General features: G+C 45.0%; 1 protein-coding gene across 2 annotated transcripts in view; it reads right to left on the bottom strand.

Moving 5' to 3' along the window:
* Positions 1–14,783, bottom strand: part of GAS2 (growth arrest specific 2) — a 60,321-nt gene extending 45,538 nt beyond the window's left edge. Inside the window, exons 1-2 of one of the 2 annotated variants that reach the window (XM_040409763.1) lie at positions 14,684–14,783; positions 158–317 (exon numbers count right to left, since the gene is read on the bottom strand). In XM_040409763.1, the coding sequence (XP_040265697.1) occupies positions 158–302 (145 nt within the window). In that variant the 5' untranslated portion in view covers positions 303–317; positions 14,684–14,783. Of the gene's footprint in view, positions 1–157; positions 318–3,360; positions 3,568–14,683 lie in introns of those variants that run through there. The other variant, XM_040409762.1, reaches the window with a different exon arrangement.
* Positions 14,784–18,445: the final 3,662 nt, after the last annotated feature.

Below are 18,445 nucleotides of genomic sequence, written 5' to 3'. Positions count from 1 at the left end.
TCTATTTTATTTTAGCATAAATAGTAAAAGTTACATTTTATCTCAATAAAGGTGACCCTGTACAGGGACTATTTTTTGAGTTATCGACCCTCTCATTCAGTTTTTGTTCTTTAAGAAACTCACATTTGTGGAAACCACGAAGCTCAGCGTTTCTTACCCAGCATGTTTGTCAGCCATAGAGCCAGGTCTTCTTTCATGGGAAGCAGATCGGCCTCATGGCGGATAGCCAGCCACTGGCTGTATTGGTGCATGTCCGAGAGGCCCGGCCCCCGAGCTGTTGGGCTTAAAGTGGTGCACATCATTCTTGTGGAAAAAGCCTGTTAAGAAACAGAAGACCCCGTCAGTATCTCTGACCAGTTATAATGTCTGCCCTGGATGGTTATTGAGGTTATGAATGGAGCAAAAAAGTGTGTCCTCACTGATGAGACAAATGCAGCATCGCAGTCACCACTAGGGGGAGCTCATGTATACATGTTTCACTGAATTCAACCCTACAGCCATATATAGAACATCCACCATCACATGGGGGAGCTGCGCAATTGTATTGACAACTTTACCCTGTGACTTTAATATGTCTGAATATTTAGGCTTATAAATTGTCTCTATTCCTGCTGCATAGATACAGTGTTCAGATCACTGTCTTTTCACGATCTCTGCTTACAGTCAGTGAATGAGATCATTCAGACAGTGCCTGGAGTCGCCACTAGGGGGAGCTCACAACTTACATAATTATACAGCTCACATTGAGTTCAGTACTAGCTGCATAAATCATATGTAGTGAGCTCCCTCTAGTGGTGGCTGAAGTAAGGCAGAATCTTAGCATTTCTTCAGTCAAAGCTTTTATATATTTTGTGGGGATTCGCTCTGGTAGTTAGGACTAGCGGATGCGGTATAGAGGCAAAGTACACAGTTCTTGAATCAATCAGCAGTGTTTATTCACACATTGGTGTATCACAAAACGCAGGTGGCTTGGTGTTTGTTCACACACAAGGAAAGTCCATAAACAATAAAAGTCACCTTTTCTCCTGGTTGTTAATTCACACCCTGTTAGCCGTTCAGCCTCATCAAGTCCATAGGCGGCCTGTTCGCCTTTAGAAGGGCCTGAGTCCTCTAGCCCGGCTCAAACCTCAAATCCCAGCACAGCCCTCAGTTCACAGCACACAGACTCCTGAGCTCCACTGTCAGGGCTCATGCACACGACCGTATGCCCTCCAAGACATACGGTCCGTGAGCGGGCCATATGTCCCGGAGCGGCATACATCATGCAAACGGGAGCGCACAGCATCATATGAGTGCAGGACAATAGTCCCGCGGGCGGCCCGATGCGCACAGTATCATAGTAACCTATGATGCTGTGCGCTCCCGTGCGCACGATGTATGCCACTCCGGGACATATGGCCCGCTCACGGACCGTATGTCTCGAAGGGCATACAGTCGTGTGCATGAGCCCTCAGAGGGAGGTAAATCCACACACCTGGCAGTGCTGGCTGGTTTTTATGCCTGGCAAAACCCGGCCTGGAACATGGGGAGTTGTCACCCACTCAGCACTTTGACTACTCCCAGTAAGAGCCGTCCCGGATCAGCTACGACAGCCATGCTAAATCTCAAGGTGTCAATTAGCAATAGCTGCTGCTGACACTAAAATTACCAGCTCTTACTTCACCGAGGCCAGGAACCTCGGTGACACATACCTTCCATCCACGATGATTCCAGGTACCTTCTTCCAATATTTATATATATTCTAAAAGCTAGAAGCACATAATTTTGTGCCTAGAAATGACATGGTGGACAGGCAGCCGGCAGCTACAAGGACTTTGATGTCCCTTCTCCTGCTCTGTTCTATTGCATGAATGGATCCCTGTCATAAAGCGAGTAATGCAGAGAGTAGATACATTTTAAGCCAGGGGTCACCAACCTTCATCCAACTTTTGTAAAACTACAACTCCCAGCATGCTTCATTCCCTTCTAGGAAAGTACAGATTAAGAGTTGAACAGCTGTGCATGGTCTATAGCTGGGGAGCCCCTATATTGGGCAATTGCTGATCATTCAATTCCCAAATCCATATGGCCCTGCGATAAAGCTTCACCTCATGACCATACCAAAATGAATTTACTCCCCGCTCCAGCAATTCATCCCGTTCCATTCCACAGCTGCACACAGAAGTTTCCTCCAAAATAAAATTAACGCAATTATTTCAAAACCATCTGTTTATTGGCCTTCAGGTCCCTTTAAATCGTGTTCTCTCCTTCTTACAGCCCCGATCACAAGTCTCCCAGTGACGGTAATGACCGCTCTAGAATGTTTCACTCCAAATGAGCAAGCGCCAGATCCACGGAAGCGTTATAACCCGATAACTGTACCATAAAATTACGTAACGGCGCAGAACAAATGACTTATTTACTACGTTTTGTTATGTCAACTCTAAACTGTCTACAAACTGTCTGCGCTAATCTTTCATCTGTGTCTGCAGATGTAGCAGAGCTAATTGTTGTCATTTTGGTCCTCTAAGGCTGATGTGGTCCCATGTTATCACAAAAAACACACTGAGATTTAAAGAGTGCCTGTGACAAACTCCTCTCCCCTACATCAGAACTGGTATAAAAAAAAAAGTTATTTTGTTCTTTTGAGCTAAAGTATCACATTTGCCCTCAGTGCTACAGATGCACATGGTGGTATTGCATATAACGAACTCAGCTCTGCTATTGTGCATATTTGTATAATATTGTTATAAGTCAATGTAGCAGTGCTAAACTTGTCTTTGAACTTTACTTTTGGGGCATCAAAATAACTAACCAAGACGGGAAATGCAGTAGGTTTAGCTTCAGTCCTATGGAAGTTCACAGATAACATCCCAAAATCACCATAACTTGTGCCAGAAGTAGCAAAGCTGAGTTTGTCCTTATGTTGATATAATATGTCACCTCTGTTACAAATAAACCTACTACATTATCCTAAAGAGGAAAATGACAAATTCATCTCAGCTACAGCACATATGCCAACACAGACTAAAATACCTATCTATCTGCCTATCTTTATACAGCTCAATGTCAAACTCACCTCTGCCATATCTATCCATTATATGCATACACAAGTTTGCCATTTCCTCTACAGCCCAACGATAAAACATCACAAGATCAGGATATGCCAAATGACAAACTCATTACTGCCGCATCTGCCACATCTTCTGTGTATATCTACTACTGCGTCCTCGAAACATGTCGTTGGCCAATTCAGCTCTGCTACATCTATATCAAATCTGAATGCAAACATACAAAGTATCTAATGACTGTTATGTAGGAGATTCTGCAGGATGATGCTAGAATACAATGTATCGCATGCGATCGGCAGCGTTCTCTTACCTCGTCCTTCCTCAGGGTCTCGTGTAGCCCCTACAATCCCCGGCAGCACATGAACCGCACTCCCTCCTGGCAGGGATCTACTCTGCGCTCTGCACCCTTTTTTCTCTCCTTTTTCACCCATTAAAGTAAAAACACATCTCGCCCTGAGAGAGCCATTGTCAGAAAGAAGAATTTTAGCCGGGATGGTTTACACTGGACCTAATGGCATGTAACACTTTCAACAAACTGCAGGGTTCCCCCCTCCCCATTCTGAACACTGAGCTTCTTATGTGACTACAGAGACAACCTTCTTTTTTTTTTTTTGGCCACAGGACGGGGCTTGTGTTTTGCCAGCAAAGTCATTTAAACTATCTGCTGATTCCAGATCCTCATCTGCTTCGGCACAATATGGGGAAATCTGGGTCACCGGCTGCAAATGACTTGTCCTGGTCTTTTGTGCTCAAATCGACGGTGATTTTGGTCACACGGATCATCTTCTCTGCTGTCTAGATGTAGCAGAGTTTGTTTTGTCACTGAACTGCTTCTTTTGAGCAGCATGAAAATATATAGTTATTAAGGGAGATTTATTAATATTGGTGCAATGTGTGAATGATGAGCTAGTGCCGCCTCCTGTGCAGTGATCATTCATCCGCAGCACCGACCTAATGTAGATCTATTAATAAATCTGCCCCAATGTTGTAGGTCTGGCTGCAGCTCTGAGGTGGAAAACATAAGAGATTCCTGTATCACCAGGGTTGAGCTAAATGGCAAATTAAGCACCAATACAGGTGACAAACTCAGCTTTTAACTGGTTTTCATTTAAAGTGCTGGCATTACTTTACCTGATAAAATACTATAACTACCTTCTATGAGCAAGAATATAACTACTATAATACTGCCTCCTATGTACAGGAATATAACTACTATAATATTGCCTTCTATGAGCAAGAATATAACTACTATAATACTGCCCCCTTTGTACAAGAATATAACTGCTATAATACTGCTCCTATGTACAAGAATATAACTACTATAATGCTGCCTCCTATGTACAAGAATATAACTACTATAATACTGACCCCCTATGTACAAGAATATAACTACTATAATACTGCTCCTATGTACAAGAATATAACTACTATAATACTGCCTCCTATGTACAGGAAAATAACTACTATAATACTTCTCCTATGTACAAGAATATAACTACTATAATACTGCTCCTATGTACAAGAATATAACTACTATAATACTGCTCCTATGTACAAGAATATAACTACTATAATACTGCCTCCTATGTACAGGAATATAACTACTATAATACTGCTCCTATGTACAGGAATATAACTACTATAATACTGCTCCTATGTACAAGAATATAACTACTATAATACTGCTCCTATGTACAAGAATATAACTACTATAATACTGCTCCTATGTACAAGAATATAACTACTATAATACTGCTCCTATGTACAAGAATATAACTACTATAATACTGCCTCCTATGTACAAGAATATAACTACTATAATACTGCCTCCTATGTACAAGAATATAACTACTATAATACTGCCTCCTATGTACAAGAATATAACTGCTATAATACTGCTCCTATGTACAAGAATATAACTACTATAATACTGCCTCCTATGTACAAGAATATAACTACTATAATACTGCCTCCTATGTACAAGAATATAACTACTATAATACTGCATCTACTTAATAGAATATAACTACTATAATACTGCTCCTGTATACTAGAATGTATCTACTATAATACTGCTCCTGTATACTAGAATGTATCTACTATAATGCTACTTCTTCTAGGAGTCTTCTAGCTGCACTGTGTTATTTCCATTATATGTTCAGTATAGTGGTAAATCAATATGGCTGATATGTCTGCATAGTAGATTGTGGTATATGGCGTATTATGCAGCCATCTATATGTCAGTTTACTCTTGGTGTATTGTGATTGGTCAAGAGTTTGCAATAACTTTCAGACTGACCTGCACTTAATACATCAGTGAACACATTAACCTCCCATTAGCAGTAAACACGGTGGAAAGATGTAGAAATGATTGATGTTGTCAAGTACGCAGCTCCGGTGCTGATTCAGCTCTGTATGTTTTATGCATTATATGACTGCCTTATTGTTAGGTTGTGACCTTGTGCGGTATTGTGGGCCCATCATGTCCATCAGATTGAAGCAGATCAAAAGTGGGTGGGTGCGGTGCCATCTCTAATATAGATGAAAGCCCAGGCAGCACAGTGGCTCAGTGGTTGGCACTGGTGCCCTGCAGCGCTGGGGTCCTGGGTTTGAATCCGACCAAGGACAACATCTCCATGGAGTTTGTATGTTCTTCCAGTGTTTGAGGGGGTTTCCTCCGGGTACTCTGGTTTCCTCCCACACTCCAAAGACCTACTGATAGGGACCTTAGATTGTGAGCCCCATTGGGGACAGTGTGATGCTAACGTCTGTAAAGCGCTGCGGAATATAGTAGCGCTATATAAGTGCATAAAATAAATAAAGATTATTTTGCTTTAAATCTTGATCAGTGGTGCCAGGCCTGACTGTGAGTTGCTTATCACTATGCTCCATAGAGACTGAGCCACATTTCCCTGTTACAGTACTGGTGTCTGAAGAGGCAGAGAAACCTTTGGGGCGTAAGGAGCAACTTTGGAGGACCAAGTATTACACTTTTATCCATCTTTTTTTCAGAGAGAATGTTTTCTTGCCGGCGGTGTTATCCCATATGGAAGTGTGCAGGTAGTGTTATCCTATAGGGAAGCTGCAGGTAATGTCATCCTAGAAGGAAGATGCAAGTACTGTTCTCCTAGAGAGAATATGCAAGTACTGTTCTCCTAGAGAGAATATGCAAGTACTGGTATCCTAGAGAGAATATGCAAGTACTGTTCTCCTAGAGAGAATATGCAAGTACTGTTCTCCTAGAGAGAATATGCAAGTACTGTTCTCCTAGAGAGAATATGCAAGTACTGTTCTCCTAGAGAGAATATGCAAGTACTGTTCTCCTAGAGGGAAGATGCAAGTACTGTTCTCCTAGAGGGAAGATGCAAGTACTGTTCTCCTAGAGCAGGGGTGGGGAACCTTTTTTCTGCCAAGGGCCATTTGGATTTTTGTAACATCATTCGGGGGCCATACAAAATGATCAACTTAAAAATTAGCCTGTTATTATTTGGTCAAACATTTTTTTTGTATAATCTTTATTTATATACTCAATTTTTACAAATAAAGAACAGCACCCTGCATCACTGGACCCCTTTACATTACACAGCGCCCTGCATCACTGGACCCCTTTACATTACACAGCGCCCTGCATCACTGGACCCCTTTACATTACACAGCACCCTGCATCACTGGACCCCTTTACATTACACAGCGCCCTGCATCACTGGACCCTTTACATTACACAGCACCCTGCATCACTGGACCCCTTTACATTACACAGCGCCCTGCATCACTGGACCCTTTACAATAGACAGCACCCTGCATCACTGGACCCCTTTACATTACACAGCACCCTGTACCTCTGGACCCCTTTACATTACACAGCGCCCTGCATCACTGGACCCTTTACAATACACAGCACCCTGTACCTCTGGACCCCTTTACATTACACAGCGCCCTGCATCACTGGACCCTTTACAATACACAGCTCCCTGCATCACTGGACCCCTTTACATTACACAGCACCCTGTACCTCTGGACCCCTTTACATTACACAGCGCCCTGCATCACTGGACCCTTTACAATACACAGCTCCCTGCATCACTGGACCCCTTTACATTACACAGCACCCTGCACTGTGCAGGACATTAATACATGAGTTACCATGACCATTGACCGGAGCAGGACATTTACCTAGGGTTGCCACCTGTACGGGATTGACCCGGACTGTACAGGGTTTGAATCATGTGTCCGGGTCTCCTTCCGCCTTCAACCCGGACACATGATTCAAACTGTACTGTGGCTTAGCTGGTGGAGGAACACTAGTAGTTAAAGTTGGTAGGGGAAAGTTCTTATCCTTATACAGCAGTTCGGACAATTTAATCTGAGCCCCAATGTCCTCTTCTATACAAATACACTGAGTAATGTAATTGCCGGGATCAGCAGCACAAGGATTACTCTGCAGGGACTATTTGATGGTTTTCGGGCTCAGGCGGAGTAATCCTTGTGCAGAGGTTCTCAGTAATTACATTACTCAGCCAGGGTATCTGTATAGAAGAGGACGTGGGGAGATTAGATTGTCGGGACTCAGAACTGCTGAATAAAGATAAGAACTTTCCCCTAATGACATTGTGATTTTTTTTTAATATGCAGCATGGGGGGAGGGGGTAAATGTCCTGCACTGGTCATGGTAACTTATGTATTAATGTCCTGTGCACTGTGCAGGACATTTACCCCCCTCCCCCCGCCGCTATGCTGCATATTAAAAAAATTTGCTGTATTTCATGATGCTGTCTGGCTGCCTTACTTGCTGCTGGAAATGGTTCCTCGTCGGTGGCGCTGGCTCGTCCTCTCTATGCTCCTCCCATCAGTGTCATCCCAGCCAGCATGAATGGTGATCCCCGCCCGGCGGCGTGACGTCACTCACGGCGGGCGGGGCTGTAAACCTAGGGAAGCATCTTAGCTGCAGTGCAATAGCTGGAGGCTGGCGCCGGCTAACAGGGGAGTGCCGCAGGAGCAGAGTAAATGCTATTGGCTGGCGCCGGCTAACAGGGGCGGGCCGCAGGAGCAGAGTAAATGTATTGCTAAACACACGGACAATGAGTGAATGATCGCCATGATCATCCATTCATTGTCAGTGTGTTTAGCAATACATTTACTCCGCTCCATAGTGACAATCGGCGGCGGTGTTTTACAATCGCATGGGGGGCCGGATTGAATGACTTCGCGGGCCGCAAGCGGCCCGCGGGCCGCAGGTTCCCCACCCCTGTCCTAGAGGGAAGATGCAAGCACTGTTCTCCCAGAGGGAAGATGCAAGTACTGTTCTCCTAGAGGGAAGATGCAAGTACTGTTCTCCTAGAGGGAAGATGCAAGTACTGTTCTCCTAGAGGGAATATGCAAGTACTGTTCTCCTAGAGGGAAGATGCAAGTACTGTTCTCCTAAAGCACGGGTGTCAAACACAAGGCCCGCGGGGCGAATCCGGCCCGCCAGACCTCGTCATGTGGCCCGCGCAGCGAGCGAGCTGGCGGCGGAGGCTGGGCACAGGGAGATGAGCGCTTCCATTGTGGAAGCGTTCATCTCCAGTCATCTGTATCGCCGTCCTCAGGACAGCGATACAGATGCCTGCCTGTGCTGCGGTAGGGGAGGGAGAGGCGTGTCCCTTTCCCTTCCTCTGATAGGCTGCCGGCCTAGTGCCGGCAGCCTATCAGAGGCCGGCGCAGGCGGCGCGATGACGTCATCGCGCTGCCTGAGCCATACAGTGTGGGACACAGGCCAGAAGAGGCCCGCATCGCATCACTGACATGGAGGTAAGTGTTTTTTTTTATTTTTTTTATTATGTACAATACTTTTACTGGCGGGGGCTGTTATTACTGGCAAAGGGGGGGCTGTTTGTTATTACTGGCAAAGGGGGGGCTTTTATTACTGGCGGGGGCTGTTATTACTGCCGGGGGCTGTTATTACTGGCAAAGGGGGGGCTGTTATTACTGGCAAAGGGGGGGCTGTTATTACTGGCAAAGGGGGGGGGCTGTTATTATTGGCAAAGGGGGGGGGGGCTGTTATTACTGGCACAGAGGGGCAGTTATTACTGACACAGAGGGGCTCTTATTACTGGGGGCTGTTATTACTGACACAGAGGGGCTCCTATTACTGGGGGCTGTTATTACTGGCACAGAGGGGCTCTTATTACTGGGGGCTGTTATTACTGGCACAGAGGGGCTCCTATTACTGGGGGCTGTTATTACTGGCACAGAGGGGCTGTTATTACTGACACAGAGGGGCTCTTATTACTGGGGGCTGTTATTACTGACACAGGGGGGCTCCTATTACTGGGGGCTGTTATTACTGGCACAGAGGGGCTGTTATTACTGGGGGCTGTTATTACTGACACAGAGGGGCTGTTATTACTGGGGGCTGTTATTACTGACACAGAGGGGCTCTTATTACTGGGGGCTGTTATTACTGGCACAGAGGGGCTCTTATTACTGGGGGCTGTTATTACTGGGGGCTGCTATTACTGGCACAGGGGGGCTGCTATTACTGGCATAGGGGGCTATTATTACTGGCACAGGGGGGGCTGTTAATACTGGCACATGATTGGGGGCACTATAGGGGCATCTACTGAGGCCACAAAGAAGGGGTATTTTATATGGGCTCTCTGTACAGTACAATTTTATACTGGGACACATGGTGGGTACTATGGGGAAGGGGGGAGAGGAGTACTATGGGGTCATCTACGGGGGACACTAAGAAGGGGTATTTTATACTTGCAAATTATGGGGGACACTGAGGGCATCTACTGGAGCATTTTATACTGGTACATTATGGGGGGCACTAGGAGGAAGGAGGGTGTGGAGCACTATGGGGTCATTTACTAGGGGCACTATATAGGGGTATTTTATACTGGCACATTATGGGGGCACTATGAGGACATTAGCTGAAATGGGGGCATTACAAGGGGGTATTTTTTGCACTGTCACATTATAAGGAGAATTATTACTACAGGGGGGGGGGCATTATGGTGGGCTTTATTACTCCCCCATGGTATGACCCCCTAGTAGCAGCACCAGCCTCTCCCTGCTCTGCTAGCCCTCTGCACCTTCTCCAAATACTTATCATGAAATCTTTCTCATTAGGATAAAACACCTCATCAGCTCCACTGAGCGCCCGGCCAAAGTGAGGAAGTGTTGTCCGAGATCCCCAAGGGCCAAGCCAAGTACCTAAGTTTTCCGGCCCTTTGAGGGTAACTGCTGATGCGACCCCCGATGAATTTGAGTTTGACACCCCTGTCCTAGAGGGAAGGTGCAGATTGTGTTATCCTAGAGGGAAACTGCAGGTGGTATTTATTCTATAGGGAATGTGCAGGTAATGTTATCCTAGAGCAGGGGTCAGCAACCTTTGGCACTCCAGTTGTTGTAAAACTACAATTCCCAGCATGCTCCATTAATTTATATGGGAATTCAGAGAAGAGCACAGTAAGTATGTGTGCTGAAAGTAGTTTCACAACAGCTGGAGTGCCAGAGGTTGCCCACCCCATCCTAGAGGGATACTATAGGTGGTGTTATCCTAGAGGGAAGCTGCAGCTGGTGTTATCCTAGAGGGAACATGCAGGAGGTGTCTTCCCAGAGGGACACTGCAGGTGGTGTTAGCCTAGAAGGAAGCTGCAGGTGGTGTTATCCTAGAGGGAAGCTGCAGGTGGTGTTATCCTAGAGGGACACTGCAGGTGGTGTTATCCTAGAGGGAAGCTGCAGGTGGTGTTAGCCTAGAGGGAAGCTGCAGGTGGTGTTAGCCTAGAGGGAAGCTGCAGGTGGTGTTATCCTAGAGAGAAGCTGCAGGTGGTGTTAGCCTAGAGGGACACTGCAGGAGGTGTCTTCCCAGAGGGACACTGCAGGTGGTGTTAGCCTAGAAGGAAGCTGCAGGTGGTGTTAGCCTAGAAGGAAGCTGCAGGTGGTGTTAGCCTAGAGGGAAGCTGCAGGTGGTGTTATCCTAGAGGGACACTGCAGGTGGTGTTAGCCTAGAAGGAAGCTGCAGGTGGTGTTATCCTAGAGGGAAGCTGCAGGTGGTGTTATCCTAGAGGGACACTGCAGGTGGTGTTAGCCTAGAGAGAAGCTGCAGGTGGTGTTAGCCTAGAGGGACACTGCAGGAGGTGTCTTCCCAGAGGGACACTGCAGGTGGTGTTAGCCTAGAAGGAAGCTGCAGGTGGTGTTATCCTAGAGGGACGCTGCAGGTGGTGTTAGCCTAGAGGGAAGCTGCAGGTGGTGTTATCCTAGAGGGAAATTGCATGTGTTGTTATAATAGAGGGAAGCTGCAGTTGACTACTGCAGTAGAAAATTGGTATTACGTGTTCACAGTTTCTCTCTACCAGAGGTGTCACTGGACCAGGTATGTGAGTCACATTCTCTAGATTTCCGTCCCAATGCCACAGATCCCCTCTCAACTCTATGGGTGTTCTCTGGAAGTCAATATAGATGGCAGAGAAGGGAGCCGACGGCTGCCCCCCTATTATATACCTGTTTAGTAGGTCACAGGCTGCTGGGATCATGCACTGGACAGTAGTGTCCTGGCGCATCTTTTTTTTCTCCTGGTGCTCAGGGGACATTATTACTTTAAACAGGGCATTCATGGGGCATTAATACTTTTTAGAGAGCACTTAGGGAATTTTACTTTTAAAGGGGGCATTCTGGGCATTATTACTTTTTAGGGGAATTCAGTGTGCATTATTGCTTTCTAAGGGGCATACATGGGGCATTAGTACTCTCAGAAGAGCAAAAAGGGGCACACATGGGGCATTATAGCAGAAGAGCACAAACGGGGTATTATAGTGTAAGGGCACGGTGGTAGGCATTATTACTGTCTGCTGGAAGAAGGAGTTTTGCAAACACTGAAGACACAAGTCGTGACAGGAAGAAGTCTTCATGGTGGCCTGGGCCAGTTGGAAAGTCTTTGTATAGTGTTTTTCTTTTATGAAGTAACAGTATAGTAGTAGTCATGGTGTGGCAGTATCATTTGGGCCCTGTATAATGGTATTATTGATAATAATGATCTTTGTATAATAGTATTATTCATTTGCTATGTGACTGTAATATGTGGTCTTGGTGTGACGGTATTATGTGGGCCTTGTATAGTGATATTATTGATAATAATAATAATAGTCTTTGTATGATGGATTTCATTCAGTAACTATGTGGTTGTAGTGGTAATGATCACAGTGTGGCGGTATTAGTTGGGCCCTGTACAGTGATATCATTGATATTATTGGCCTTTGTATAATGTTTTTTATACAAGAACAGTATGGTATTATTAAGTCACGTGTGGTGGTAATATGTTTTCATGGTGTGGCGGTATTAATATGGCCTTGTAACTGTATGGCGGCAGTATATAATTACTGTATGGTGATAATATTTGGTCCTGGTATAGCAAACAACAATATTGTCTAAGAACCATATAAACCTTTGTTTTGTTTTGTTTTTTGAGGGGGAAGGGTGCACATTTATTTGCCTTTGCAAGACCTTAGCATGATGACTTTTGCTGTGATGTGCTCTGGAACGCCCCCCCCTCTCGGGCTCCGGCGCTGTTTGCTAGGTTTGCCCTATTTACTGTATTTTACCATGTACCTGTCCACTGACGTCTCTCCTACCGAGAGGCCAAAACAGTTTTCTGAGCAAACCGTCACATTCCACAGGATGACGGACGCTGGGGCTACTCGCCAGACATCCCCTGTCTGGAAACCACACAAACCCTTTAAAAAGCAAGAAAGAAAAAAAAAAATACAAAATAACTAAAAACAATGAGGGCATTCATCAGAGCCGCGGCCGCTCCGTTCAATTACCCCCATTACTGCTGCTGGATGATCTGCTTTCCAGTCTATAAACAGCACCAAGAACCATCCACTTGGAAGCCGATTGATCTTTCTCAAGACTTTGCTGATTACAACATAATTTTCCGGCAGAAGTGCGAAAATCACCGACTGATTATTAGGAAGGGGGGGGGGGAGGAAGGAAAATAATAACAAATAAAAAGTCATATAAAAATGTTATGTCATAGAGTCTGCAAAGGGTTGATAGCACGGCTTCAATGGACCAAGAGCAGAACAGGAAACTAGAAAAGCAAAAAGAAAATTCTGTAACAAAGAAGCAAAAGCTACAAATAAATAAAGGCATTAAAAAAAAATAGAAAATTGATATGTAGTTGGCAAAATGTAAGAACCCCTGGGTGGAAGAGAGAACATTTTATATTAGGGCTGATGTATATGGCAGAGCTGTGAATATGGAATCCGTATGGCGGCACAAATCTGAGGCTCACAAAGGTACAGTAGGGCGGCGGGCCCTAAGGATGCTTTTGGGGCCCTAATGCACATATATGAATATACTGATGTAGCTTGAAGCTTCCAGGTCCCCTCTGATCAGCTGTTTGAGAAGTGCCGGTGCTCGCAGTCTCATCCGAGGCCAGTGACGTCACGTTGTTCGTTTACATGGCCTAGAGGCAGCTCAGCGTCATAGAAGTGAATGGGGCTGAGCGCGATACCAAGCACGGCCACTATACGATATACGGCGCTGTGCTCACTCACAGGAGCGTCGGCGCCTTCTCAAACAGCCGATCGTTGATGGTCCCGAGTGTTGGACCCCCACTGATCAGACCTATCCAGAAGTCTCAGAAAATCCCTTTAATGCCCCCACAGTGCTCCCAGTATATATATATATTGCCCCCACACAGTGCCCTCAGTATACATATAATGGACTTCCGTTGTGCACTCAGTGTATATATAGTGCCGCCCCCCGACCAAAAATTTTTTTAAAAAAATGCCCAACCACAGGCCCTCGCTTGAAGACTTGTTCTTGCTCGGCACTGGCGGCAGCAGGATCTGAAGTCACATGATCAATCGCTCTGGAGCACGTGTTCCCGCACACGCCTCTTCCTAGTTGAATGTTTGTTTGTTTTTACCGGCTACACGGATGCCCTTCCGTCTAAAGGGCCTTTAAAAACGGGCCCATTGATTTCAATGGGCTCCGTACGGCCATCAAAATGGACAAAAATATCCTGTTTTTGGACGTCTGTTATTTAGACGTAAAAAAAATAAAAACGTCCATGTGAATAGCCCCATAGACTGCAAAGGTTCTGAGCTATTATTTCGCGGGTGCAATGGAACGGACATATGGATGCAGACCGCACATGGTCTGCTGTCAGGATCTTTTGCGGCCCCATTGAAGTGAAGTGCTGAAAAAAATATGTTTTTTATATATATAATATACTTATGCATAATAATTTATATATATATAATGTAAATACAAGTTGGAAAACTGCATAAAACAAAAAAGAACGACAACTGGTTAAGAGGCCGCGTCATGTAGCGCTGGGTCCTAATGGCTAAAAAAAAAAAAGTGATATACAGTATATATATATATATATAGGATAAAAACAAAAACAAAAAATAGCTTTGCAGAAATAAAGGAGACGCTGTGCGGTAATTAGACAGCGTGCTGGGAATCTGTAGTGGCTGCAGTAGGTTAAACGGCTGCTTTCAGATATTTCTTGCTGGTTTTACTGGTGGGCCAGCAATGAACTGTAAAGAGATGCCTTCCAGATTTCTCTGTGCAGACGCTGGGCGGCTCTGGCTTCCATATGCGCTCAGCTCCCCTCACCCCCCAATGCGACTTACCCAGATCTGCTACTCTTTGGCCCCCTTTGTTAATGTTCTCAGCCCAGGGACAGCAGGGCAGCCCCCTGTCATCATAGTCGGCACCTCTGGGAAAGTTTGGGATACTTTAGCAGGGGTGGAGGCGATGCGGCCGCAGGAGGAGAGGCATTCAGTGCAGCGCTGTAATGGCGCAGGATATGTAGGTGCTCCCTGAGATATTGGATTACACTCCGTCCTTGGCTTTCACTTCCAGTAGAACAGTGTTTTTTGTTTTTTTTTACAGTACTGTACCACTGAAAACGAATACACAGCCCTGGATCAATGGCTGAGTTATAGGACAGATGTAGCTGAGCTGAGTTTGCCTTCTGGCACAACATATAATGATATCATGATGTCCTGTCTTGTAGTTTTACATAGGATACTGCAAAATCTTAGTGTAGTGTCTATGGCCACCTCAAGACACAGATGTAGCAGAGCTGAATATGAAACTGCGCTCTCTTACTCTCGGCGTACTGGTGTGTGCAGTGTGATCACTCCAAGATATTCTATGTAAATGTATATGATATAACCTACTATACAAATACAGCTTAAAGAGCTGTCCAAAGTTAGAAAACCGTGGCTGCTTTCTTCCAGACAAAGCACCAGGTTCTCGGTGGTATTGCAGCTCATCCTCACTCTCTTCCATAGACAGGTGTGGCACTGTTTCTTCAAGAAGGCAGCCTTGTTTCTCAAAATCTGGACAACCCCTTTGATTATTATATAAAGTTCTGAAACCTCCTAATATACACTGTGTTTCTGTGCTTTACTGTTTTCAAGATCTCTGCTTGCTGAGTGCTGACATTTTTTGTTTACAGAGGCTGAATACCTGAATATTTATTTATTTTAGTTTGTTACAATTGTATTCAGTCTAGGCAAATCTAAACAGCCAGGACTTCAGACTGATACATCTGAGGCCTCAGGAACACGACCGTTGTTTTGGTCCGCATTCGAGTCGCAGTTTTGGCGGCTTGGATGCGGACCCATTCACTTCAATGGGGCCGCAAAAGATTCGGACAGCACTCCGTATGCTGTCCGTATCCGTTGCTCCGTTCTGTAGCCCCGCAAAAAAAATATAACCTGTCCTATTCTTGTCCGTTTTGCGGACATGAATAGGCATTTCTACAATGGGCCGCCCGTTCCGTTCCGCCAATTGCGGAAGGCACACGGACGGCTTCCGTTTCTTGTGGATCCGCGGTTTGTGGACCGCAAAAAATGGAACGGTCGTGTGCATGCAGCCTAAGGGTACTTTCACACTTGCGGTTTTCTTTTCCCTGCATACAGTTCCGTCCTAGGGGCTCAATACCGGAAAAGAACTGATCAGTTTTATCCCCATGCATTCTGAATGGAGCGCGATCCGTTCAGGATGCATCAGGATGTCTTCAGTTCAGTCTTTGTGACTGATCAGGCAAAAGATAAAACCGCAGCATGCTATGGTCTTATCTCCGGCCAAAAAAACTAAAGACTTATGCCGGATCCAGCATTTTTCACCATAGGAATGTATGAGTGCCGGATCCCTCGCGCAGACCGGTAAAAATGTGAAAAAAGATACAAGACGGATGACAAGCGGAGAGACGGCTCCACTCTTACAATGCATTTGTGAGACGGATCCGCATCCGGATGTGTCTCACAAATGCTTTCAGTCGACGGATCTGCTTGCCGGATCACACTGCCGCAAGTGTGAAAGTTGCCTAACCCATGCAGATACATTACTAAAAAAAAAACACACATAAATTTGGGCTGCAGATGTCTTCAGATACTCCAGACTGGATACAATTTTAACAAACTGTCAATTATGAAATATATTAGGGAATGAAAGGACTTCAGCTTCTAGATGTAAACCAGAATGTGCCTATTCGCTGACAGCAAGCAGAGATCTTCACAAGCAGTGATAGACAAAAAAGTTCTGTACATTTTTAGTATACTTTGTGTTTCAGTTTGATTGAAATGACAAATTCAGCTCTGCTGCATCTGAATCTTGAACTATTCTTGTAGATTGTAAGCCTCGCGGGCAGGGCCCTCTCTCCTTCTGTAACTCGCCTTCTTCATGCTTAGTGCAGTTGTCTGTATTATGTATGTGAACCGCTTATCATATGTACAGCGCCAGGGAATGAATGGCGCTTTAATAAATAATAATAATAATATTTTTCGGCATATAGATATTTTTATATTATATTAACTGTTTGAGGGAGCTCACCAGCTGGTGTGGAGCCCAGTCTACCGTTCACCGGTACCAAATACTACAAATAATCCACTAATATGACCGGCTCTTAACACATCTCCTGTATTTTATTAACTCATCTTATATATAAACATACATTAAAATATAAAAAATACATTAATTGGTGATCCAGTCTTATAATATGTGGAGCTCACGCATAAAAATAAATAAAAATACAAAAATTGGCCGAACTGATATATCAAATCTGTGTTTTTTGGACGGTGATTTAATGGATATCAATGCCCATATGTTGTTATTCACATTGATTAAACTGCAATTGATCCCAAGTGAAAATTAGACGTTTAAGTTGATGTTCAGATGCTGCATATATTCATGCGTTAATATGTCCATTCACATGGGTAATAACCATATGGAGTTTAGCGGCTGGCGATTTTACGGTACTAATTTAAGAAAAATACCAGTTGAAAAAGCTGAATCTACGGCATACATGCGCCGTGTTGTTTGACGGTTCATAATATGTTCATACTCAAGCCAGATAGTTGCTGCAGGTTACTCACGGCTGCGATCCTCTCTGCGGGATGCTCCACCACTTGTGTGTGTCCTCGCTGTATGTTCCTTGCTCGGATCGCGTCACTCGTAGCCGGCTCAGAACAGCTTCGGCGGCCGCTTTAGAACACAAGCGCACGAACCTCAGTCCCGCTGTAACGCCTTATGCCAGTCTGCGGATATTTCTCTTGTGCACAAAAAGAAAGAAAAGACACCGTCCTCAATATCTTCGTGTCGGCCCTCACAAACCAGACGCGTTTCGAAACAGAGTTTGTTTCTTCCTCAGTGGTATGTTGTGAAAAGACTATAGACCTGGGGTTCCATATTGGTTTTTTTTATCCCGATCAAAGTCAGATCAAATCTATGGCCTGGATCACCTCTATAGAAAGCCCGGATGTCACCGCCAGTTCTGTGAGAAGGTCTGGCAGACGTTCTTCTCTACCTCTTGCATGACGTTCTTTGTTTTGGTTTCACTTTGTCATCTCCTTTCCTTCTCCCAGGTGTCGCCTATTTAGACTAATTGTCTCCCTTCATATTCCCTCCCATACTGCCTCACTTTGCGGTTTATACTACTTCCTGGATGAAGTGTTCACTGCTGGAGGCTGCTGCTGCTGTTTCCTCAGATAAGTCTTTTTCCCTATTTGTGTTTCCTTGCTGGCTTGATTCTAGGTGACCCTGACTCCGTCCGTATTAAGTGCAGGGAGCCGGTGGTCGTGTCCCCTAACTATTATAGGGTTTTCAGGTGTCACACAGTATTAGGTACGTGGGCATGCAATCGTCTACCATAGAGGGCATGCAATCGTCTACCATAACCCATATGCTCCTTTGTTTGGGATCAAGCCAGTCGGATGTTTATTTATAAGCTCCAGCTATCTGCTAACTTCATCCGTGACATTGGATCACTCAAATAAATGTCCCACTCACATAGTGCGTTCATAATAATCAAATTTAAAACATAATATAGCCTCATGCACACGACCGTTGTTTTGGTCCTAATCCGAGCCGCCGTTTTTGCGGCT

The sequence above is a fragment of the Bufo bufo genome, chromosome 10 (assembly GCF_905171765.1).
Source record: "Bufo bufo chromosome 10, aBufBuf1.1, whole genome shotgun sequence".
NCBI lineage: Eukaryota > Metazoa > Chordata > Amphibia > Anura > Bufonidae > Bufo > Bufo bufo.
Note: the sequence above shows the minus strand (reverse complement) of the source record. Positions and strands in the feature narration are given on the sequence as shown.